Source organism: Ursus maritimus, unplaced genomic scaffold (assembly GCF_017311325.1).
Source record: "Ursus maritimus isolate PB19 unplaced genomic scaffold, ASM1731132v1 scaffold_25, whole genome shotgun sequence".
In the NCBI taxonomy this organism is placed as follows: Eukaryota; Metazoa; Chordata; class Mammalia; order Carnivora; family Ursidae; genus Ursus; species Ursus maritimus.
In genome coordinates this window covers 241,600-264,805 of record NW_024425008.1, presented here as the reverse complement: position 1 = coordinate 264,805, position 23,206 = coordinate 241,600, and the positions used below count along the sequence as shown (strand labels likewise).

Sequence of the window (23,206 nt, the reverse complement as noted above, 5' to 3'; positions counted from 1 at the left end):
CATCTCTGTAGTGTGGTATGTTGGGGGCGGGGGTCCTGAGCAACCTCTGGGGGGCTTGCTGTGGTGTAAGCACCCAGAGGGCTGCTCGAACTGGCTGGGGGTGGGGCAGGCAGTCCCTCTGTGTCTGGGGCACACCTGTAGCACTGTCCCCAGACCTGAGGCTCCAGGTGGCTGGCAGGCCCACAGTGGGTTCATTTCACTACCAACCCCAGCAGGCACGTGGCGCCCGGCGTCAGGTGCCACCAGACAGAACAAGACTCCCAGTCGGAAAATGGCGCATCTGGAACTCAGGGTGCACACGGAGGAGAGGCAGGGGCCCACCCGCATCTGCGTCCTCCTTGTGCCGGCTCCACCCGGCACCCAGTTCTGCCCCTCACTTCGCGGGCTCTCGCAGCCCCTCTGGAGACGAAGGGCTGCGAGCAGGGCCCTCCCGAGCAGGTGCACCTGACCCCATGTGCTGGCACCTTCCTGGCTCTTACACGCGTGGGCACGATTCTGGCTTCGCACGTTTGCTCGGGGAGCTAGGGGTCCTGAGTGATGACTTCTGTACCCACGGAGGAGGCTGCAGGCCGATGCAGCTGACCGGGGCTTAACCTCGGTATGACCTGCCTCTTGCTTGGTAACAGCCCTGGTGTACCTGAGTGACTCCCTTCTGGCCCGAGGTCAGGCGTGTGTCTGAGAACGGGCTGACGGGCTGGGTGCTGGGCGCTGGGCTCCAGGGCACCGAGTGGTGGGAGGGGTGAGAACATCCCTGGAAGCCAGCGGCCCCAGACCCAGGCTTTCCGGGAGGCTGCTCCTGGGAGGAGATGTGTGAGCACGAGCCCCTCGTTGGGGCTGCCCGGGAAGTTCTCCGTGGCCGCTGAGCCCGATGGGCGTGGCCACGAGAGAACTGGAGGGAATGGGTGCTGTCTGGGGGAGGAGGGTCGTGGTGGTAGCTGGAGGGGCTTGCAGGCGGTGTGTGTGAGCCTTGAATGGGAGGGAGGGGAGCGAGGGCTGCAGGCCAGGGGGAGCAGGTGGCCATGTGTTTCCTGGCACGAGGAGCGGCCCTCCTGGATTGATCCCCTGTTGCTCAGAAGAGCAGGGGTCAGAGCAGGGTGTGCGAGGGGATGTACGGTGGCCCGGGGAATGCGGTGGAGACCCGAGGCCTTGTGGAGGAGCTGGGTGGGTGGTTGATGCCCACGTTCTTTGTGGCTGTGTCCAGCATCTTAGGTGCAAAGCTGCTGGTGAAGTGGGTGTGCCCCGGTGGCACCAGTGGGGGGAAAGGGGCGCTGGGCTGGGGGCGGCATGGAGTGAAGGATGGGGGGCCTGGTGCTGGCAGAGGCCCTGTGACGTGCATGGAGGCCAGAGGGTGGTGGCTCCTGGGCCAGGACCCCGCCCAGGTGGGCTGGAAGTGCCTGCTGGATGGTTTCAGCAGAGAGCTGGGCTGGATGTGCCAAGAAGCCCACGGCGTGTTTGTGAGAGGGCGCAGTTCAGGGCTTCCTGGAACTTCGTCTGGGGTCCTTTCCCAGCGGAGGCCACGAGCATGGGGACCACATCCATGCTCCTTTCCTGCCGGCCTCCGGTCACGTGCCCTGGCCAGTGGGGCGAGTGGCATCCCTGTGGATCCTGGTCCTGGGGGTGGATCTGGTACTTCCCAGGTCACCACCAGGGCCGGGCCACCTGCCCTGCTCAGGACCCAGCATTCCCATCTCCCGCAGGAGATCGGGAGGTGGCCAGAGCCGGCCGTGGCTCCGCATCCTGGTGACGGGGGTGGTCCCCTCTGCCCTCTTTGCTCGAATCCTGCTCTTGGTGTGAAGCACGTCCTGACATCATTGAGGTGCCAGCTGCGTCTGGTGCAGCCCCGCCCAGCCCGTGGGGTCGGCCTCCTGGCGCTTACAGGGTTGTGAGAACCCGCGTGGACTTTTGACTGGCAGGTCTGTGTTTCTGTGGCAACCGATGTATCTGCACTCGTTCCCTCATCTTCTCTTTGTTGTGCTTCCCCTTCGCTAGTTTTGGTCATTTTTTCCTCAAAAACCGATCAAGATTGATTGGCTTTCCTTTATTACCCCTTCCAGGAAATGTGTTTTCTGGTCTATTTCTCTGTGGCTGGCTTGTGTGAAAGTGGTGTTAGGGACCTTGAAGGGAGAGCGGCGCCCCCCACCACCCCGCCCCCGGCCCCCTGCACAGCGGGACCAGCACGGGGGCGCCTGCACTCCTGCCCTCGGCCCTTTGAGGGTCTGGCCTCGGGCCTCCGCTGCGACTTTGAGAAGGTGGAGATAGGCCTGCTCCTGGTCCCTCGGCGGGGAACACGTGCTCCCGCTGGTTGCTCGGAAGGGCTTCCTTTGGGTTTGGTGCACGCGGCGCGAGTCCGTCATCAGCACCACTGCTGTCCTTGCAACGCTGCTGAATACGAGCGCGGGTCCGTTCCTCGGCCTCTGTGGGCTCGGTGGGCGCGTGCCTGACGCGGTCGGGAATACCCATGCTCCCCCGGGACTGCTCCGGGGGGTGCTGCCGTGGCCATGCGTCCCTGGTGGCCCCTGTGTGCTGGGCGTGTCAGCGCACTGTCGGGGGGCAGGCCGCTGTTCTGGGGTGACCCTGGGCACACGGGACACAGTGGGGTCTCAGGAGCCCTGGACGGAAGCCGTGGCCGTGCCAACACTCCCCTGGCCAGAGGTGGCTGTGGGTGAGAGCAGGGGCGCACGGGCGGGCAGGCAGGGCGCCCGACCCTGTGATGGCAGGGTTGTCGTCGCTTATGGGCCTTCGGGGTGCCCGGGCGTCCTCGGGGAGACTGCTGTGTGGGGAGCCGTGTGGCCCCAGTGGATCAGTGCCCGTGGAAGTCTCAGTCCATCAGCCACAGCCTCTGCCGCCCAGGCCTCACCCCCAGAGACCCACCTCCTCATGCCATCACACAGCAGGTCAGGTTTCGACATGAATTTGGGGGAAAACAGAATTTAGTCTGTAGTACCCACTGTCCCTCTGGCGTTTGGAGGGATGCCCACAGCATGGGGGTCCTGCTCCCCATCACAGGTCTCCACCGTCCCCTCCCCAGACCGCACCTGTGGGCAGCGTCGTCGCTCCTTATCCACGTGGACCCGGAGCCCCGCAGAGCCCAGGACTTGGGTCAGGCCCACGTGGACCATACCTGCCCCGTCTGCCCCCGCCTCCCTTCACCTCTGGGAGGTCGGGCTGCCCCATGCACAGTCCCGTTGCTGGACAACCCAGAACCACCTAGTGCCCTTCCAGATGGCCACAGCCCATGCCCAGTGGGGGCTGTTCTGTCCCTCCCCTAAGCCGGCCCATGATGGGGTTGCTGCACGGTTCTCTGCGGTCAGCTGGGGGGCCCCACGCCTCCTGGCCCTCGTAGAAGCCCATCACTGAGGGCCGTACTGCCCAAAATCGGGAGCTTGCTGTCCCAGCAGAGAAGGTTTCGGCTCCCTTCTGGGTTAGCCTGGGGACATGACTGGGTGAACTTCCCTCCAGAACAGCGCTGGGCAGGGACTTGCCTGCTGGAGACAATGTGGGGTTCCCCTCCAGTGGCTGGTGAGGTTCACCTGCATGCCTGGGGCTGCTGGGCTAGAGGAGGGGCCGGGGTGACCTCTGGGGCATTTGGGTCACCAGAGTGGAGGACACAGCCCCAGGAGAAGATCTCCTGATGGTTGGTTGGTCCTAGAGCAGGCAGTGGCCCATGGCCAGTGCTCTTGTGGAAAATGGTCTCGTGGCTGGCTGACTGGAGCTTTTGGGGTCCCAGAGCCCCTCAGAGCACCCCCCGCAGACACGCAGTGCTCTCTGCAGGCAGCTGACTCCCTTCAGGTGGCCACGCTGGTCTCTGACACCAGCACCTCTCTCGGGGACTGGCTCCTCCCCCCTTCCTCTGGTGCCCTGACCCCACCATGGGCAGGCTGGCTGGACCGGGGCCAGAAGGTGGGCTCACAGTGACCCAGCCACTCTTCCTCCTTCCCCTCACTTCCAGGGGTTCCCAGCCTCGGTGATGAAGGCCATCCTGGCCCCTTATGCTGGCCAGCAGAGACACTGAGATGGCACCGCTGACCTTGCCTCTTGATCAGCAGGAAGCAACCATGTCCTGATAAGTCTCAAACACCAGAGAAAGCTGCACTGGGCAGTGAGAGCTGGCAGCCACCCGAGGCTGCCGGAGAAAGGAGACCAGTGCTTGGGATGTGGGCGGAACTGGAACCCTCAGCCTTTTGCAGAACTTGTTCTTACAAACTGTCTGGCCACCGCCTTGCATGGCCGGAAGGTCTTTAAAGGAAGCATGTCGGCCAAATGCTGGTCCCCAGGCCTCCACCTCCCCCAGCCTTGCCCCGAGACTAGGCTGTGGCCCGGCACACCTGGAGCCTAGAGTGGGGCCTGGCGGCCCTGCTGTTGGACTGGCTGATCCCCAAGAGGTGGCTGGAGTGTGGGGGCCCCTGGCCAGTGGCCACCACAGAGCCTCAGCTCCCACCAGGGCAGACACGTGACCGCACAGACGGGTCAGCTTCTGAACACAAAAGGCCCCTCAGTTTTCCCTCCTACTAAGCACACAGTCAGCACGTTTGGGACCACGGAGGTATGCCCCACGCGTGGGTGCAGTGTTAACCACGCCCCCGTGCCTGGAGGAAAACTGTAGAAGTCAGTGTTTGGCTCAGAGGGCCAGCCGGAGTGCTGGTCCGTTTTGCAGAAACCCATGAAGTGTTCCCCTTGAGCCCTGCAGGCCCTGTGTGCCACCCGCGGAGCTGGGCCTGGAGGGGCCCCTCCTTGGCCACGTGGGGTGCTCCGTGCCAGCCATCCTGGAACAGTGCGCAGTCCCTCAGAGGGTTGGGTGGAGTTACCGGGTGGCTCAGCAAATCACTCTTCAGAAGAGTGGGGGCAGGGCATCCCGCAGAAACTCTCCCAGCAGCCCTCTCGTGGCCGCCTCAGTGGCTTGCCATCCGCTGTGGTCCGGAGGCAGATGGGCCTCCTCCTGACGTGGTCAGAGGGCAGTGGCAGCTTCATGCTCGTCACACGCCAACATCACTCATGTCACCCCAGGCAGGGTGAGTGCGGGACTGGACAGTAGTCAGACTGCCTTCCTGGAGCCTCGCTGGCGGTGTTCTCTGACCTCTGACCCTCACTGTTCTCTGACCATCCGCGGCTGTGTGAGCACGGACGGTGCCCAATGTGTAAGCCCAGCCTTATGGTAGGTGTGTGCGTGTAGGGAAAACAGAGCATATGTGGGGCCGGGGGTCTCAGACCAGGGGAGGCTCCCTCACAAATGTCCACCGCGGCGGCCTGCGGTCGCCAGGAGTAAGCAACCCGCACGTGCATCAGGGAGGGTGAATGCGTAGAAATGTCCAGAGAGTGGGTTCTTATTCAGCCCTTAAAAAGGAATAAAGTCTGCAGCATGGACGGCTCCGGAGAACGTGCTCGGTGAAGAAGCCAGACACAGAAGGCCACATGCTGTACGGTTCCTGTTCAACGGGACGTCCGGACAGGAGGACCCACGGAGTGAGAGCGGACCGGTGGCCGCCAGGTGCCAGGGCAGGGCTTGCTTCACAGACCGATGAGGGCGTTCTGCCCCGAGAGGTGGTAGTTGCTTCCTGTTAAACCTAGTAAGCGCCACCGACCTGAAGACTTCAAAATGGCCAACTTTACGTTGTACGTATTTCACCACAACAGAAAGTAATCTGAAGGAAGTGGGGCGGGGATCGTTCTGGATTTGAGGAGACAGCAGGCAGGTGAACTGGTGTATGGCTCACAGCCCACCTGCACCATGCTGCCCACGGTGGAGGGCACCCCAGGCCTCACGAGTCGGGGCATCTGCCCGGGGGGCGGCGGTTCTGCGTGTGGCAGGTGGCCGGACCCATGGACATCTCAGGAGACAGCCCCCAAGTCCTGGGGGCTGCTCACTGGGGGCTTAGGGTCTTGATGCCCTGACTCGGTCTTGGGTTTTTGACTGGAAATCCTGGAGGTGTCCATCGGTGGTAGGGGGGACGGGGCACTCCCTGAACCACTAACTTTCCTGTAGCTAGAGCTTTTCAAAGTGAGAAGTGAGGGGTGTGCAGTGGGTGTGGCCTGATCCCGCCCTCGCCCTCGGGGCTCCAGGCAGCAGGGGGTGGACAGCAGCCCTGGAAGGTTCTGGAGCCTGAGGTCATTGGGATTGTGGGTCTGCATTTCTGTGGGTCGCCTCTTCGTGGCTGTCGCCCACGTTCTGTGGCTTGCTTGTCTTTTTGTTGTGCTTCTGTAAGAGGCTTTGTGCCCTGGACATTAGCCCTTTGTCTGCCGGTGGCTGTTTTCCTGCATCTGTTGTCTGACTTTGCTCGCGGTAACGTCCGCGTCTCCCATCTCAGGAAGAGTGGGTCTCCTGCATTGGGGCCTTGTGCCTTCCTCCGTGTGGCTTGGTGTACCCGGCCCCGTTTCCTCGGCGAGACCCTGCCTGCCTGTGCTGGCACTGCTCTGGGCCCTGGGGCCCGTCCAGATGGTGGGGAACGCGCACTTCCCGGCCCTGAGTGCCCTCAGTGGGGGGGGGTGACATTGGAGCACGGGCCTGATTGCTGCTGCTGGGGGAACCACAAGGGGGTAGGGGGCTGGCTCGGATCCTGGGCTGGAGGCAGGAGGTGTCAGGTGGCACTGCCCATCGCACCTGCCCAGAGGCTGGCTGGAGGTGGGCACTGGGCTTTGGCAGCGAGGCATCTCCATACCGGCTGGCACCAACAGGACCTCGGGGGCCCACAGGGCAGGCGACGCAGGAGGAGAGAACAGAGGGCTTCTAGGAGGTGGAGAGAAGTCGGGGCCGGCGGGCCTGGGCTGCAGTCCTGGGTGGTCTTGGAGACACTGGCCACGCATTGGGGAGAGGTGCATTCTGGGAACTTCTCATCCTGGGTAGGATGTAGAGAACAGCAGAGTGGGCGCAGGTGGTGCCCACGTACACGGACACCTGTGCCTCAAGCCCGGCAAAGCCAGGAGGGCCGCTGGGCCAGGTTGGCAGCAGGGAGAGAGGCCGAGACACGGGGCCCAGGCAGAGGGTGGAGCCTGGTGACTTCCTCGTTCCCACTCTGGGCTCCAGCAGCCACGTGGGTCCAGGATAGCAGGTGAGCAGGGGGCAGAACTAAATGGTGGCACATCGCTGCATCTGTGAAATGGGAAAGGGAGGCTCTGGTGAAGGAACATTCCAGAACATTCCGTTGTAAGCGCCAGAACTTGATGGCAGACAGAAAGCTCAGCACAGGGGGGCAAGACAAAGCCAAGGAGAACAGAGCAGCAACAGGGTGGAAATGGACAGAAAAGATAAGAGACTGGGCCCCTTGCAGGCGCCCCAACATCCCAGAAACAGGTGCTGCCTGTGCCGAGGGCAGGGGCCTTGGCACTCCTTCAGGCGGGTCCATTGTCCGCCCCCCCCACCAGGCCGCGCAGGCGCCTTGCCTGACCGCCTGCATCCACTGCAGGCAGGGTCTGGGCAGGCACACAGCCCCTTCTGCAGGTCCCTCCTGACACGTCAGTTCCTCTGGTCCGAGGGAGCAGTGTCTTCTCCATGCGCTGTCCGCCGGCGTTCTCAGCCGGTGCATGAACGGAGGACCCCCCACGCCCCGGGCGGGCCTGGGGGACAGTCGGGGAGACAGTCTTGCCTGCGTCTCAGGCTGTGGGAGAACTCCTCCTGGCAGAGGTTTTGGTCAGACGTTGAAAGCAAACCCCTGTGCTCTGTTGGAGGGAACATGAAATGGTGCAGCCCTGTGGGGAACTGTGGAGGCGCTAAGCAGAGTCACTGGCAGTCCCGCTCCTGGTGTGTATCCCTCAGGGCCTGGCAGCGGGGTCTCGGACACACACTCCCCTGGTTCACAGTAGCCAGGCCGTGGAAGCAGCCCAGGGGTCCGTCGGTGGGTGAGCACACAAGCAAAAGTCGATCCGTGAAGGGGAGCATCATCCCACCGTGAAAGGGAGGAAGCCTGACACCTGCTACCGTGAGGACGAACCACGAGGACGTCATGCTGAGTGACCTCGGCCAGTCCCAGGAGGACAGACACTGTGTGCTCCACTCCTCGGACGTCCCTAGAGGAGTCCAGTCCACACAAAGTGCTGGGGAGGGACTGCGTGTTGATGGGGCCAGAGTTTCAGGTTGAGAAGATGGAAAGTTCTGGAGATGGTGGTGATGGGCGTGCAACAGTGTGGGTGTGCTTAATGCCCCTGAGCTGCATAATTAAAAATGGTAAATTTTATATTACGTTCATTTTACCATAATAAAAACCAAGCTAGGCATTGCCATACCGTCCCCCAAAAGAAGCCCGTGGAGATTCACACTCCCACAGGGAAGGGGGTGGGTGAGTTAAAACCAGAAGCCATGCTGCTCACCAGCACTGACCTTCCCCGAGCCTGGCTGGGCTCAGCTGGACACCCAGGGAGCAGCCCAGGTGACAGGTGTGCCTGGGTTCCTGCTCGGACTGAGGCGTGGTCTCCAAAGCCTCAGCCCAGCCGGAGACCTTCAGGTGGGGACTGACCTTCCTCTGTTCCTCAACCTCCTAGAGCCAGAGGGACCCCAGTAGTGTCCCAGCTGGACCCCACCCAGCTACTCGGGAGTGTCCACTGCTGCCCGGCCTCTGGGGCATGTGGTGGCTTAAAGGAGATGCCACCCCCGCTCCGCTGTGACACCGGATGCGTCCTTGGCAGCCATGTGCACACCCCCAGGAGCAGGGCCCTGGGCTCCTGTCTCTGGTTTGTGTCACACACGTGAGGGTGGGGGTGCTCAGCCTCACCTGTGCTGTTTCCAGCTTTGTCTACCCCCTTGAGGGTTCTGCTCCCCAAATGTAGAATTGGGGTTCTGGAGGTGGGTGGGCCAAGGTCTTTGTTTTGGGATGGGGGCAGGTGCTGGCCGGGTCTCTGGAGGCAGAAGTGGGGCATGAGGGACCCCTAGTGTTCCTTTCCTGCTGTGGAGCGTGCATGTGGGTCCCCAGGGTCAGGACTGGGGGAGGGGTGGCTGGATGTCCTCCCAGCAGCCCCTGCAGGGCTTTAACCACATGGCACTGGTGGAAATGGGAATGCCTTGCAGGCCTTGCGTGCATGGAAATTTCTGGTGAACTTTCTGAAATGTCACTTATTCTGCAACTCACAAAAACCAGGGGGCTTCATGATAATTGCCCCCCCGCCCCGGTGTCACCACCCTGGGGGAACAGCATTGCACCCGCTGCCTTCTCTCCCAGGCTTCTCAGGATGCTTTCGCTGACCCCAGGGCAGAGCACCTGTCCCTCTCCCCTGGCTGTGTGTGTTCTGGCCTGTGGGGCTTGTTGGGTGACCCAAGGGCAGGCCTGTGTGGCCCCACTTTCCCTTTTGCAGGGTGCTCTGCTCCCCCCACTGGCCTTCTGTCCCCAGGGCCCACCCCTCACCCAGTCCCACATTTGACTTGGCCCCTGCCCTTCAGGTCCTCTGCCTTCACCAGTACGGGTCATTCCGAGAGTAGTCGTGGCCCAGCCTCGCAAGTCCCCGCTCCTGGGGTGCCTTCCTGTCCTTCCTTCCATCCTCACTCCCAGCTGCTATCCCCTCTGACCCTGCCAGCACCTCCCTCTTCCTCCAGATGCTGGCCCTCACGACCCAGTTGTCCAGGCTCTGTCCATGGGCGGGCATGGGTGGCTCCCATAGCAGCCCTGGGCTGGGAGGACTGCCTCCACAAAGGCCTGCCCTCCTGCCAGGGGTTCTAGCATTGCGAGGTCCAGGAGCTCCGTCCTGCTGGCACCCTCCCGGCCTCCGTGAGGACCACTGACCTGAGGACACGTGGAAGCCACAGCACCCAGAGCTGGTGTGGAGAGACGGAGACCCAGGGGCAGGAGGCTTGGCACCTGCCTTCAGCCTGATGACAGCCCAGCCTGGGCGTCCAGTTGTCCTGGGCCAAGGGCACCGCTGACCATCATGGCTGGCTTCCCACAGGCACTCCTTGGCCCCTGCTTTGCAAGGTCTTGGGGATGTGTGGCTGTCCCTGTATGTCCCTTGATGTTTGCAGCAGTCCTGTCGGCCGGCTCTTCCTGTCTTGAGGATTGAAGTATGTGTTGAGGTGTTCAGGCCCCCCCCCACAGAGATACAGGCACCCCTTCCCAGGACGGAGCATCTTTCCTGGAACGCCCCCACCCCTGACACACCAAGGCCTGTGACAAGACAGTGTCATTAGTGCTGGGGGTGCTGTACTGGTGCCGGCTCTCATGAAACAGAGGCCGCCCTTCCTGAACCCCGAGGTGACGAGGTCGCCCCTGTGAGTTGGATGGCGGGCCGCCACCTGGAGTGCAGAAGCCCGTGTCGGTGTCGCGCGCCGGTGCCGATTCTGAGCACGGCCACGCCTCGTGGTAAGGGGCCGAGTGGGCGTCCGTCACGGGCACCTCGTCCAGCTCAGGTCACGCAAAGGACAGCGTAAGTCTAAAAAAGAGAGAAACAGAATAAAGCACACAACCTAATGAAATAGACATGAGAGGGTCGGCCTTCGGAGAGGACAGAGCGCACACGTGGTCGTTGCGGGGACACACGGACAGTCGAAGACCACCATCAGCAGCTCCGTCAGGATGGAACCGATAGGACGATTTTGTGAAACAATGAGTCAGTACTGACTGAGTGCACGAGGAGATGTAAACCACACTGCAGTTCCCATTAACGCCTTGTCTTCCCCAAACGGCACAGATGGCTTTCTTGGTGAACTTCGCCAAATCTTGAAGGAAAAGTCCTATGTCGTATGAAGTGCCGCGGGGATTAGAGGTTAAAAGTAGAGGTGCGGCTGTGCGCTTTGTCCGGCGGTAGGACCCCGACAACGGGAGGGCTCAGTTCTGTGACGTCGTCTGGTACGGGGTCGCCTGCAGGGAGCGATCGGGAAATGAGAGAAGCAACGCTGTTCATAGAAGCAGCTGGTGGCTGTCTGGGAAGCAGCGAACCCAGGACGGCAGAGCGCCTGTTCAAGGGCGTGAAACGGCGGGGTGGGGGGGTGCGGAGACCCCGCTCCCGCGAGACACAGGTCAGGCACATGAGGCCCCACGCGGGGAAGGAGCCTGACGAGCTTTCACTACAGTTTAGTTTCTGTGAAACAGGCACGCGGCTTTAAAGAAGAGCGAAATGTGTGCTGGGGGAGGACTTTCCTGAGCAGATAGTATTTATTTAAATAAGCCACACTAATTAAAACAGTATGATATTGGCACAAGTACAGACCAAGGCGTCGTGGAACACGATGGCGCAGAATCCCACGCGTGACCGCGGCATGCCTCGGAGAGGACAGGGCGCGCTCTGGAGTGAGTGGTTTGGGGATGCCTGGACCCCCACGGAGGGAGCAGCAGTCAGGTGGCTGTCTCACCGCACGCCCCGCACCCCGGGAGCACGAATGACCTCGCTGTGAACAGCGCAGGGGGAGCGGTTGGGAGGCGGGACGGGGGGCAGAGTACCCGGAGCGTGAACCACGAAGACACTTGTAGTGTGAACACACTTCAGAAACACCTCGGTGCGACGGCCTCCCGCCAGGAGGTGATCTCTGCCGTGTGGTTCTCCAGAGTAATGAGGAAAGCAGTCCCGTAGGAAGACAGGTGCCGCCTCGGCCACGCTGCCAGACGTGGCCGCACCACACAGCCTCACGCGTGCCAGGTGCCCCAGACCCAGAGACTCCGTTCCCTTGGGCTATTGGTGTCTAGAGCTGCGCTGTGTCCCCCTCGGACTCAGGTGCATTCCCATCTCCAGAAGAACCTCGGACGGTGTGTTGCAGCTGGAGCCTTACAGAGGCTTGGATCACGTTGAAATGATGAGACCATCGTCAGGAGATTTAGAAAAATGAGGCTGTTAGGGTGGGTCCTAATCCATTATGACTGGTGTCCTCTTAAGAAGAGGAAGAGACACCAGGGGTGCACATGCGCAGAGGGAAGGCATGTGAAGAGGAGGGGGGGATGTCCCACCGCTGTTGGCCGCCCAGAGGACACTGTCACCGGGCGCGTGGGAGTCAGCACTCCTCTGGGCCAGGAGGATGCGTGTGCATCCTGCAGCTCGGGGGCACGGTGTGACTGTGCCCTGGGCAGGCTCCGAGGGCACAGAGCCTGGACCCCGCAACCCTGCTTGGGGGGCGATGCCCCCCGCCCCTCCGTGCAGCTCCCGCGACGGAGCAGGTACGGGCCGGCGCGTGTGTATGGTGTCGGATGAACGGCCCCCGGCAAACGTGGAGAAGCTATGCGCTCACACGGTGAGGAAGCACACAGCAGGCAGGGGCGTGCACGTCTGCGACGTGAAAGAACACGTCACAGATGCGTAGGCAGCGTGACATGAACCAGACGCCTCAGGAAACAAATATGCACGGCCATGTCTGCGGGTGCAGACCGCGGCCTGCCTGGCAGCCGGGCACACAGCTGATGCTCCGTGAACAGGGAGCCAGAAACCCAGCCACCCTAGCCGACGGCCGCCTCGTAGCACCTCACAGGTGTTTGTGGTCCAGCGCCCGCAGGGGCCCTGCCGCTCCGCGCATGGCGTCCGTTGCAGTTCCGAGGTGGCTGCGTAGGCCCTGCCACTGCAGCCTGGAGAAGGGAAGGAGCCGGGGCGAGCCAGCGTAACACGCACACCTCTGCTCAGGCCCTGACTCCTGGGCTGCTCGTGGCCTCGCCCCGCTGCCCACCAGGCAAGACTGGTCTCTGGCTGGGAAGCTGACCCCCAGCTAACGTGGGGGAGGCCTGATTTGGGGACAGCGGGCGGTCCCCTGGAAGGACACCCCTCCAGATGGTGGCTCCTGCAGAGGGAAAGGAGGGAGGGGTGGGGAGCACATGGTGGATGTCTGTGGTTCTGGTCCCGATTTCTTTAAAAAGATCTCAAGTCAGCACAGAGAACATTTGTTAATTCTTGTTGGATATGTGGGTTTTTGGGGCATCACTCTGTGATTTTTCTGTAAGCCCCACACTTCTCGGTTTCAGAAAACCAGAACACTGCTTCTCCAGGGTTAGGGATGGACGTTGGCTTTCCGCTCTTTTGAGCAGACATCATCCGAGAGGAAGCAGAGAGCACGCAGTGTGGGGCCAGTGCCCCTTGGACAGGATATTGGGTTTCTGCCCATCGAGAGGATTGTGTTTTATACTGACAGTGTGTTTAAGATACGGCTGGCTTCCTTTTTTGTTACTGCTGAGTCTAGTACAATTGCAGGGCGTCTTACACAGTAACAGCCCTGGCTTAGTGATGAATCATCGTTTGTGGGGGTTTTTTAGTGTATTTGCTCATGATTTCCTTGAGGGCCAAGTATTATGCAATAAATCTCGTCCTTGGCTATAATCTATACTCCAGCCCTCAGGCCTTTCTCTCAGAGCCAGTCTTGTATAAAAACAAATAACGTGTGTTCTGTCTAGCCCAATTTCTGTATGCAAATGATTCTTTTTATGCTTTTTATGTTGTTTGCACAAGTATCATCAGTTTGAATGTGTTTTAGAATTTAAAAAAGAAGAAGAGAGGAAAGAGGAAAATCCAAATGGCTCATAGGTGTTTGTCCCATCATATGGGGGACGTGACTCTGAGGAAGTAAGCTGGCCAGTGCTGGTTTAGATGGGTCCTCTGTGTGGCCATGAGCTTGCCTCTAGGAGGCTGCAAGAAGAGTGACCCTTCCCTTTCCACGGAAAGCCAGTGGCTCTGCTTGTGGCCTCCTGAGTTTTCCCTGTGACGAGGACACGTCAGTGTGGGGGTGCCACCGTAAGAAGCGTCTCTGAGCTGTGAGCAGCAAATGCCGGACTCACCCCCGGCCCCTGCTCAAACAAATTGTCTAGAAATAGGCATCGAGACGGCCCCGAGAAGCAAGAGACCCCATCCCAAATAAGGGCTGTGCAGGTATTCCTGATAATTAGTTTATTCAAAGCAAGATCCAGACAAGGCCTCCTGTTTGCAATTAGCTGATATATCCCTTAGGTTTTGTGGCTTTTTTAACTTTTCAAAAGTAACTTTTTAAAACTCACAGTAATATTCAGCCTGCCCCCATGTTTGTCTACAACCCAGACGTGCCTGTTACCCATCAGCCAGGCTCAGAACAGTGGACAGTCCCAGCATGCCCACACCACCATGGCTATCACCAGCCCTGCGCTGCTGACGTGTGCTTTCCAGAACGCCACGTTAGTGGACTAACGTGCAGGACCCAGCCTTTTGGTCTGGTTTCTCTTCCCGTGTGGGGTGTGTATGCACACCTGTGTGTGCGTGTGTGTCTGTGTGCATGTTTCTGCCGATGCTTTGGCCCTCTTGTCCCCCAGCAGGCCTTCTGGTGCAATGGGCCAGTTCCTTCATCTTCGCTCGAAGGGCGTCTCCAGGCTTGGGCAGCTGCGCGCAGCCAGCGTGAGCGTCCGTGTGTGAACACGTGCCGAGCAGTGCCGGTCTGGGCGGCATACGTGTGACCACATCTGGTGCCCTGTCACCCACCTCCTCACCAGCCACGGCCATCAGTGTGAGGTGGTGACTCCTGACCCCTGGTGGTTTGCAGCTGTGTCTGTTCATGTGCTAATTTACTGACCATGTGTCTTTTTACTGAAACATCTGCAAATCTTTTGTCTGTTTTTTAACTGGGTTCTTTATTTTCCTATTGTTGAGTTTGGAGTGTTCTTTATATATTCTGGATTAAAACCTTTGTCAGATATGCAGTTTGCAAGTATTTTCTCCCAGCCTTAGCTTCTCTGCCTTCTTTCAGGAAATCTTGATGAAGTCTGGCTTACCCGACTTCCCGCTTCTGTTCCTTACCTCGCTGCCTTGCCCTGTGGGCACCACACTCCACCCAAGTCTGGACGGCCTCCACCTTCCTTGGGTCTCCTTTTCAAAGTCCTTTCAGTTATCCTAGTTCCTTTGCCATTCCGTATAAACTTAAAAACCAGTTTATTGACATCCAAAAGCGTCGTGCTGGCATTTCACGAAGGAAGGCTGTACCTCTGGTCTGGGGACCACTAGTGCCCATGCGGGGGCTCCTCTCTCCACCTGCTCAGCCCTTCGCTGGCTCCTTCCGCTAGCTTGCAGATCCTGCACTGCTCTTGAATTCAGGTATTTTCCTCTTGTTTTGGAGTTACTATAACTGGAAGTTTTTAAAAACTGACTTGTAATCATTCATTGCTAGTGTGTAGAAATGGGACTACTTTTTATATGTCGAGTTTGTATCATATGATCTTGCTAATAAGCTCATTAGCTCTGGGGGCTGCTTTCACATTTTCCCACATTCCTTGGGGTATTCTGCATAAACTGTTACGTTGTCTGCAAAGAAGAGCTGTGTATTCCCTTTTCCTGTCTTATTGCACAGGGCAAGCCTTTAACTCTGTGCCTTGACGCAGGCGTGTGAGGGCACAGCTGTGCCTCCGGGGCCGGGGCGTGGGGGTCCATCCTGCTGCCAGCATGACATTGGCTGTTCAGGACGTTCCCTTCTGTCTCTGGTTCGCCAAGAGTTTTAATCACAAATGGGATTGAATTTTGTCAAGTTTTTTCAATCATTTGAGGAGATTTTATGATTTTTCTAATTTAGCCTGTTGATGGGGTGAATTTCACTGATTGATTTCAAATGTTGACCATCCTGGAACAAACCCCGCTTGGTCACGCTGTGCTAATCATTCCTTTTCATACATAATGAATTCAGTTTGCTAATATTTTGTTGTAGATCTTTACACCTATGTTCATAGAGGGATATTGGTCTATAGTTTTCTTTTTTGTATGTTTTTGTCTGGTGTTGGTATCAGGGTAATTCCTGACTCATAAGACGAGTTGAGAAGTATTCCTCCCTTTTCTGTTTTCTGGAAGATATTATGTAGAATTGGTGTGGTTTCATCCTTTGTTATCTGGTTAAATCCACATGGAGTTTTCTTTTTCAGAAGGTTTTAAACTATTAATTCGATTTCTTTGGTAGATCAGGCTGTTGAGATGATCTGTTCATCCCGGTGAGTCTGGCAGGTTGTGGCTCGGAGCCATTGTTTCATGTTGATGCATATTGTCACATTGTATCCAAGCTCCCAGCCCGACCTGCCGCTGCTGTCTGTAGCTTCCTCCTCTGTGCAACCTGCGTGATTTTCCTTTTTTCATTCCTGACATGGCTCATGTTGTCCTCTTCTTTTTTCTTTATTGGACTAGAGATTTTATCGATTTTATTGCTCTTCCCAAAGAACCAGTGTTGGGTTTTTTTTAATACTTTATTTTATATTTTATTTTTCTGTTATTTTTCTCTCTTCTGTTTCATGGTGTCTGTTTTTGTCTTTGTTGCTCCCTTGCTCCGCTCACTTTGGGTTCAGTGTGCTCCTTCCCTGGTGTCTTGAGGTGAAGCTCAGACTGTGAGCACACAGTAAGGGCTCGGCCGCCTTCCATGGGGCTCGAATTGTAGCTCACTTAGGATCGGCGCAAAGTATTTCTAGATCCTTGGAGTTTTTCTCCTGGGCCCGTGTGCTGCTTACTGGCCTGAGTGGTTGGTGTTTCTGGCCTTCTGTCTACTATTGATTATCTTTTGTTCGTTTGTTTGAAGTAGGCTCCACGCCCAACTTTGGGCTCGAACTCATGACCCCGGGATCGAGTCATGTGCTCTACTGCTCTGCCGACTGAGCCAGCCAGGCGCCCCTCTACTATTGATTTCTAGCTGAGTCCGTCGTCAGAGAACATACTTTACACAACTTCAGTTCCTCCTCTCCTCCTCCTCCTCCTCCCCCTCCTCCTCCTTCTTCTTCTTTTTATTATTTATTTATTAGAGAGAGAAAACACAGGAAAGTGGAGCTTTAGAGGGAGAGGCAGAAGCAGACCCCCCGCTGAGCAGGGAGCCCAGTGCAGGACTCGATCCCAGGACCCTGGGATCATGACTTGAACTGAAGGCAGACGCTTCACCGACTGAGCCCCCAGGCGCCCCACGACTTCAGTTCTTTTAAGTGTGCTGGTGCTCCTTTGTGGCTGGGACACGATTGGTCCCTGTGGATGCTGGCCCCTACGATCCACCTTTCTCCATTTTCTTTCCTTCCCAGTTTGTCTCCTGCAGCGTCAGAGTGGCCTGATGGGCAGAGTGGGCTGGGCTTCCCCAGGGTACCCGCGTATCAGGGGGCTGTCAGGAACAATCCCGTTTGCCCCCAGCCTGGAGCTGTCTTGCTGCTCAAGTCAGGTGCCCTGCTGCCTGGGGAAGCCCTCGTGTCTGTCTCCTCGCTCCTCTGGGCTCAGTTGAGTGCACATGCACGTACTGTCACCGTCATCCTCCGTGTGGCCCCCAGTGCCGCATTGTGACAGGCTGGCGGTACGCCCAGGATGGGAGTTGGTGGTTTGTGCCGGCCTTAGTTTGTAAAGGTGACTGAGTGACAGTGCACAGCAGTCAGTGCCATTGACAGGAGAGTTTAATGTTCACTGTCCCCTAGAAACAGGAGGCACCATACAGAGGCCACAGGGAGACACCAGGGTCAGTCAGGGCAGAGGGACTGAGGGGAAGGCCCGGATCAGAGCCTTTACTGGGGTTTCCGTGGGAAAGGCACAGCATGGCAGGGCAAATGGCTTAGGATTGGCTAGTTGGAATCTTTCCAGTGGACCTTGAGGCACAAGGTCCCAGGGGCTGCCCCTAGTTGTCTGCTTCCTGGGCCCGGGTGTGTAGGACAGGGGGATATTAGGTTGGGCGCTGAGGGTTGAATAAGGAGGGGTTCAGGATATGGGCTTTGGATCCAGGGGAGATGTAAACAGTTCTGGCTGTCAGCTGGCCCTAGGAGTGGGCATCGAATAGACAAATACAGAATCTAATAAAACACAGAACAGTAGGATCTTCATTTCACGCCCAGAATGGCAATGGGGTCTCTGCACCATGCCCAGGATGGTAATGGGGTCTCCGTACAAAGCCCAGGATGCCGGTGGGGTCTCCGTACGAAGCCCAGGGTGGCGGTGGGATCTTCCTAGGGCTTGAGAAGGTGTGGGAGAGTGCGGTCTCTGCTGAGCAGACCTTTGCCCTTTGCAGGTTGTGCAGCCTGACCTTGAAGAAGCTGGTGGTGTTCAAGGAGCTGGAGAAGGAGCTCATCTCGGTGGTGATTGCCGTCAAGATGCAGGTGGGTGAGGATACCCTTGGCTGCCATCCCAGGGCAGTGAGTGTGACCTAGCATGAGAATGGGCACAGCCACACTGACAGCTGGACGCTTACCTGTGCAGGGGGCCAGGGAACCTGCTTCTGCCCAGGACGCAGGGGAGCCTCTGCCCTTGCTGGTTGACCTGGAAGATGGTCCTAATGCTCTGGCAGGATTGGAAACCCCCACCACCACCACCACCATACCCAGGGCACAGTCCTGTCCCTCGTGAAGGGCAGGCAGCCTGGTGTTTAGGAATGTGGTGGGAAGAGTGTGTAGGTCACTTGCAAATGGGCCTTCACAGAGCAGAATTGTGGCGCAGACCCTCCCTGCCCACCCCCACTCTCACCCAGCGCACGTGGCCCTTCTCTGCCAGCCCCTGACCCAGTGCTGGCCCAGCCGTGCTCACCTCTCTTCCCACGCCCCTCCCCGGGCCTCGCAGGTTCCTGCCTTAGAACAAACAGCCATGTTTCAGGAGGGCCTGACCCGCAGCTCCCCAGGGGGACAGCAGCCCCCAGCCCTCAGCACTGCCTGCACCCCTCGCCCAGCAGCCGTGGAGGAGGGGTCCTGCCGGCTGTGTGTGCTTCCTCGGCCTTTTCAGGGTCACCGGTTCCATGTCCACTTCCCGGGTTGGGAGGTGGCTCTCAGCCCTTGCTGCTCATGGCGCCTCCTGTGGCCCTTTGCAGATGTGCCCCCCCCCACGGGTTTGGGGTCCACTCCGCAGGTCCCTCCCTCCCCCATTGCCCCTGCAGCTGAGCCATGGGAGTATCAGTCCATGGCCTGCCAGGACCCCCCGACTGTCAGCCCCTCAGGACCGAGGTCTTGCTTCACCTTCGGTCCCAGGCTCCGGAGCCCATGTTTGCAGGCCAAGGGGGTGCCAGGGACCCGGCCTGCGGCTCCCAGTGCAGGTTCACCAGCGCTTGCTGGCTCGTGGATCTCCGGGCCATCAAGCCAGGCTCTCCTCCAAGCTGAGAGCTCAGCCACCGTGTTTTAAGTAAAGATCTGAAGAAACCCTTTCCTCCCTGAAGATGCTGCTGTAATTCATCATTGAAGCCAGGTGTGCACGGCTGCATGCCAGGACCATGGGGACGTGCCCCATGGGGGGCCAGCCTGTCCTGAGGCCGCCTGTGGCCCGGGCTGTGCTCTGGGACTCCTGGCAGGGAGGGCTCACGGTCTCGCCAGAGCTTCAGAGCAAGGTGGAGTTCGCCCATCCCTGACCTCTGAATCTGCACCGTTGACCTCTGACATGACTGGCCCCCCACTTTGGCCGCATTCCTGGAATCCCAACCCCTTCCCGTTGCCCGTCTCCATGGTCCTGCCCCAGACTCCACCATCTCCAGGACTCAGGCTCCGGGACCCACCTTACCTTTCCAGCTTACCCGAGTTCCCCCTTCCCTGGCCACCCGTTCCCGTGCCCCCCACCCCCGCACTGCCCCGAGCTCAGCATCTACCCTGGTGCCTGGCCTCGCCTGCAGACCCCTAACTCCTGCCGCCTCTCTGGGCGTCATCTCCTGTTTGGGTCAGTTGCTGTCTGCCTGCTATGCCCCTGCATCGAGGAGTCAGCCCCCAGCTGGGCCGTCTTCCTCCGCCCTCCCTTGGCCTTCCCCGAGCCACGCTCCTGTGTCCTCAGCACCCCCTCCCCTGCTGAGGCCCTGCATCTTAGTTCCCAGAGGGAACGGGCCTGCCAGACTTCCCCACTGGCCTGGGCCTCTTCGCCTGTGCTCTTTGACCTCCTTCCCTTAGCAGAGGCCGGTCAGCTCAGGTCCTCTGAGGGATCTGGTGCAGAAGAGGCCTGGAGGGCCACAGCCAGACCCCACACAGGGTGCCTGTCCCCAGAGCACCATGGGGCCCAGAGTGTGTCCACCGGGCGGTATGTCAGGATGCCAGAGTGGAGCCAGCTCCACACCTGTGCCCAGGACCCCTGCCCATCACTCCCATCAGCCCACACACCTGTGCTGTCCCTGTCCTGGACCCACACCCAGCTCCTGCCCTCAGTCACTGCTCTGCACCCTCATCTTGTCGGATGCCTCCGGAGCCCCCGGCCCCCGCACCCTGGTAGCCACTGGTCTTTGTGGCTCTGACTCCGACGGCTGTCGGTGTCCCGCACGCATGGGGCCGCACGGTGTTCATCCTGTGGAGTCCTGCCCCCAGCCTTCAGTCTCCGCTCCGTCCGTGTGGGGACAGCCATTTTTAAACCAGTTCTATGAGGAAATCTTTAATCCGTTTGGGGTTTATTTTGGTATAGGGTTTGAGGTGAGGGTCTGTAGGGTTTATACAGATGGTTTGTTACTCCTTATGTAGTGAGTAATTTTTCCTGGTCACTGAAGGCTCATTATGATGCAGTGGGCTCGTCGTCTTGGATGTATTTCTAGACTTCTCGTCTCCGTCCCTGCGACAGAGCAGTCATGCTGTAATTATGACACCTTTGTACCACATTTTGCCCTCTGGGGAGGCCATCACCCAGCCCCCGCACCCCAGCCTTGTCCCGTCACCCCCCGCACCCCACTGCTGCAATTTTGGTAGTTACATTAAATGTGGCAGCGAGCAATTTGGGTCATCTAGGGAGGACTTGGAGGGTCACAGGATGGGGACATTTTTAAGGCTCTGACCAATCTCCGCAAAGATGCTCTTGGGAATCCCGCCAGCTAATGACTCCCACTGCCTGCTCCGTGGCTCTTCACCCTGAGAGTTTGAGGGGAGCGGGTTTCACCGCGAGACGCCCCCTTGTGAACGTGCATCGGTCTTGCTCTGTCCCAGGGCTCCAAACGGATCCTGCGGTCCCATGAGATTGTGCTGCCCCCCAGTGGACAAGTGGAGACCGACCTGGCGCTGACCTTCTCACTGCAGGTGGGCCTGGCATGTGGGGCTGGGGGCCGCGGCCCACCTTGCCCAGATCCTCTCCTTCCGTGGTGCTGTACTCCTAAGTGTTAGGAGACGTGCGTGCTCTATGAGATCACGTTTTCCCTCCCGCTCTTGTGCTGAGGAACGTAGTGAGGCCCAAACTCTCCCTCAAAAGGCCATTTCGAGGACGCCTGCCTGGCTCCGTCACAAGAGCATGTGACTCTTGATCTCGGGGTGGTGAGTTCAAGCCCCATGTGGGGTGTAGAGATCACTTAATTAAATAAACTTTTTTTTAAAAAGGCCATTTGGTTCCAGTGTTCAGAGAGGATGAGGAGGAACGTAGAGGACCCCAGTTTTGTAAGTTCTGACCCCTTGGAAGTATGTTGGGTGTGCCGGCAGTGCACAGGGGCTCCGTGCGGCTGGGACGTGCCGCCCCCCCCTCCAGGTGAAACAGAAACTCCTCCCCCCGGGCCCTCCAGAGCCCAGGTCTGCGGGTAGGAGCAGGCCGGCCCCAACCGACCCGCAGGGCAGCCCCTCCTGCCTCTGTTCCTCTTCGCACAGTTGTTTTAAGGTGGGTGCTGTGTAGGGTCCGCAGATGTGCTTAACACACTTGCTTTAGAGACGAAGACTGAACGTAGTGTCGGCCCGAAGCTTCTCCTGCTGAGAGTGTAAGGCAGGGCTGTGGCTCAGCCGAGTCCGTGAGAACCCCGCCAGCTCCCGCCGCCCGCCCAGCAGCCTCTCTCGGCCCAGCTTGGCGGTGCCTGGGCCGAGGGCACATGACACGAGCTCTGGCGCCACCACGGGACCTTCTGTGGTTTCTGTGGAAGTTTTTTTTTGTGGGATCAGCTTTATCGGAGTGTCATTTACAAAACGTGCAGTTCACGGTCTTTGAGCGCTTGACAGCCACGCACCGGCGGCCTGCTTCCGTGCGTGTTAAGGGTTACTGTTACGAGCCTCTCGCAGAAGCCCCTGTCGTGCTCTGTTGGGGCATTGGACCAGCGCCACCTATGGGGTCACACCCTCTGCCGTCTGCGTCCTGGGCAGATGCGCTGGCTGACCCCATGGATGACCCAGAGGCCTTAGCCAGCTGCTCACGTCTGCCCGCAGCGGCTCTCCCTGTGTCCCAGACAGAGGCCCACGACGGCCCAGCGAGGAGTGAGCCTCAGGCTCGTTGGTGCTGGACTGGCGTGGCCACTGGGACAGATGGCAGCTGTGACCCCCCTTCTCTGCAGTACCCTCACTTCTTGAAGAGAGAAGGCAACAAGCTCCAGATCATGCTGCAGCGGAGAAAGCGCTACAAAAACCGAACCATCTTGGGCTACAAAACGCTGGCGGCCGGCTCCATCAACATGGCCGAGGTGAGCGCGTCCCCACTCAGCCAGAGGTCCCCTGTCGCGCCTTACTGACGGCCTGTGCGGCTGCCCTTTAGCCGCGGGTGCATTCTGGCCCAGCGTGGGTCCGTCCTGGGCCCTCCCAGGGAGAGCGTCCTCCTGGGACATCCGTGTCCCCTCCTGCGGGCCCTGGCCCGTGGGCTGCCTAGGCGGGCGACACGTGCTTGCTGTGGGTGGGGGCGGGGGGATGCGAGCGTGAGGAATTTCCCTGGTGGGGAAAGGAGGAGAAGTTCGTGGAAACGGATCTGACCGGCCGACACCAGCGTGTCTTGGAGGACCTAGCGTCCCAAGGTGTGGTTGGCGTGGGGTTCAGGAGGAGGAACTCAGACTCTCCCATGGGGCCTTCGGGAGCCATAGGATGGGCTCTGGGGAAGGGGCAGCTGAGGTCCCTCGTGTCCTTTGTGCTTTGGGGCCTTCGCCGTCATGGGGTCATTTTCCGGGCTGTGAGGCGACTGTGATGCTCGGGGATGCGGAGCTGTGCTGTGCCCACCTGCAGCAGGGCTGCCCCCACACCCCTCAGCCCTCTCCTCTGGCCCAGGACCCCCGTGCCCACGGCGCCCAGTCAAGCTGCAGGCCACCTCTTTCCCCTCAGACCCTACCTGCCTGACACTGTCGGCAGGCATCCTTCAGGCAGGTGGCCCAGGTGTGGAGGGTGTGAGGAGGGAGACCGTGCACCTGTCTGTCCAGCTCCGCACACGCACGGCACAGGGGTGCGTCTGGGTGCTGGCTAACCTTCCTAATTTCGTTTCTGAGATGGTAGTGGTTGCGGATGTTACCTTTCTCAAAAATTTAATTTTTGTATTGGACTCAAGAGTTGGCACCCCGAATCAGGTTCCCAAAATTAAAAATAACCAGGTCCGTGAAATCCCAGCATCTGGTTTTGGTCAGATGACCCCAAAGGCAGCTTCTGGCATGCAGAGGCTCGACCTCCAGGACGCGTGGGGGTGCACGGGGGCGCGTGTCCCTGTCCCTGGTCTGCTGGAAATTTCTCACCACCGGAATGGCTCCAAGGACTCACTGGCCCAG

At 59.2% G+C, this 23,206-nt stretch overlaps 1 protein-coding gene across 4 annotated transcripts in view; it reads left to right on the top strand.

Annotated features, from left to right (window-relative positions):
- The window catches only part of PACS2 (phosphofurin acidic cluster sorting protein 2), a 53,995-nt gene that overhangs the window by 11,690 nt on the left and 19,099 nt on the right, over positions 1-23,206 (top strand). For 3 of the 4 annotated variants that reach the window (XM_040641299.1, XM_040641298.1, XM_040641301.1), the window contains exons 2-4: positions 17,846-17,933; positions 20,706-20,795; positions 22,022-22,147. In XM_040641299.1, coding sequence (XP_040497233.1) covers positions 17,846-17,933; positions 20,706-20,795; positions 22,022-22,147 — 304 coding nt within the window. Of the gene's footprint in view, positions 1-5,578; positions 5,611-17,845; positions 17,934-20,705; positions 20,796-22,021; positions 22,148-23,206 lie in introns of those variants that run through there. The other variant, XM_040641300.1, reaches the window with a different exon arrangement.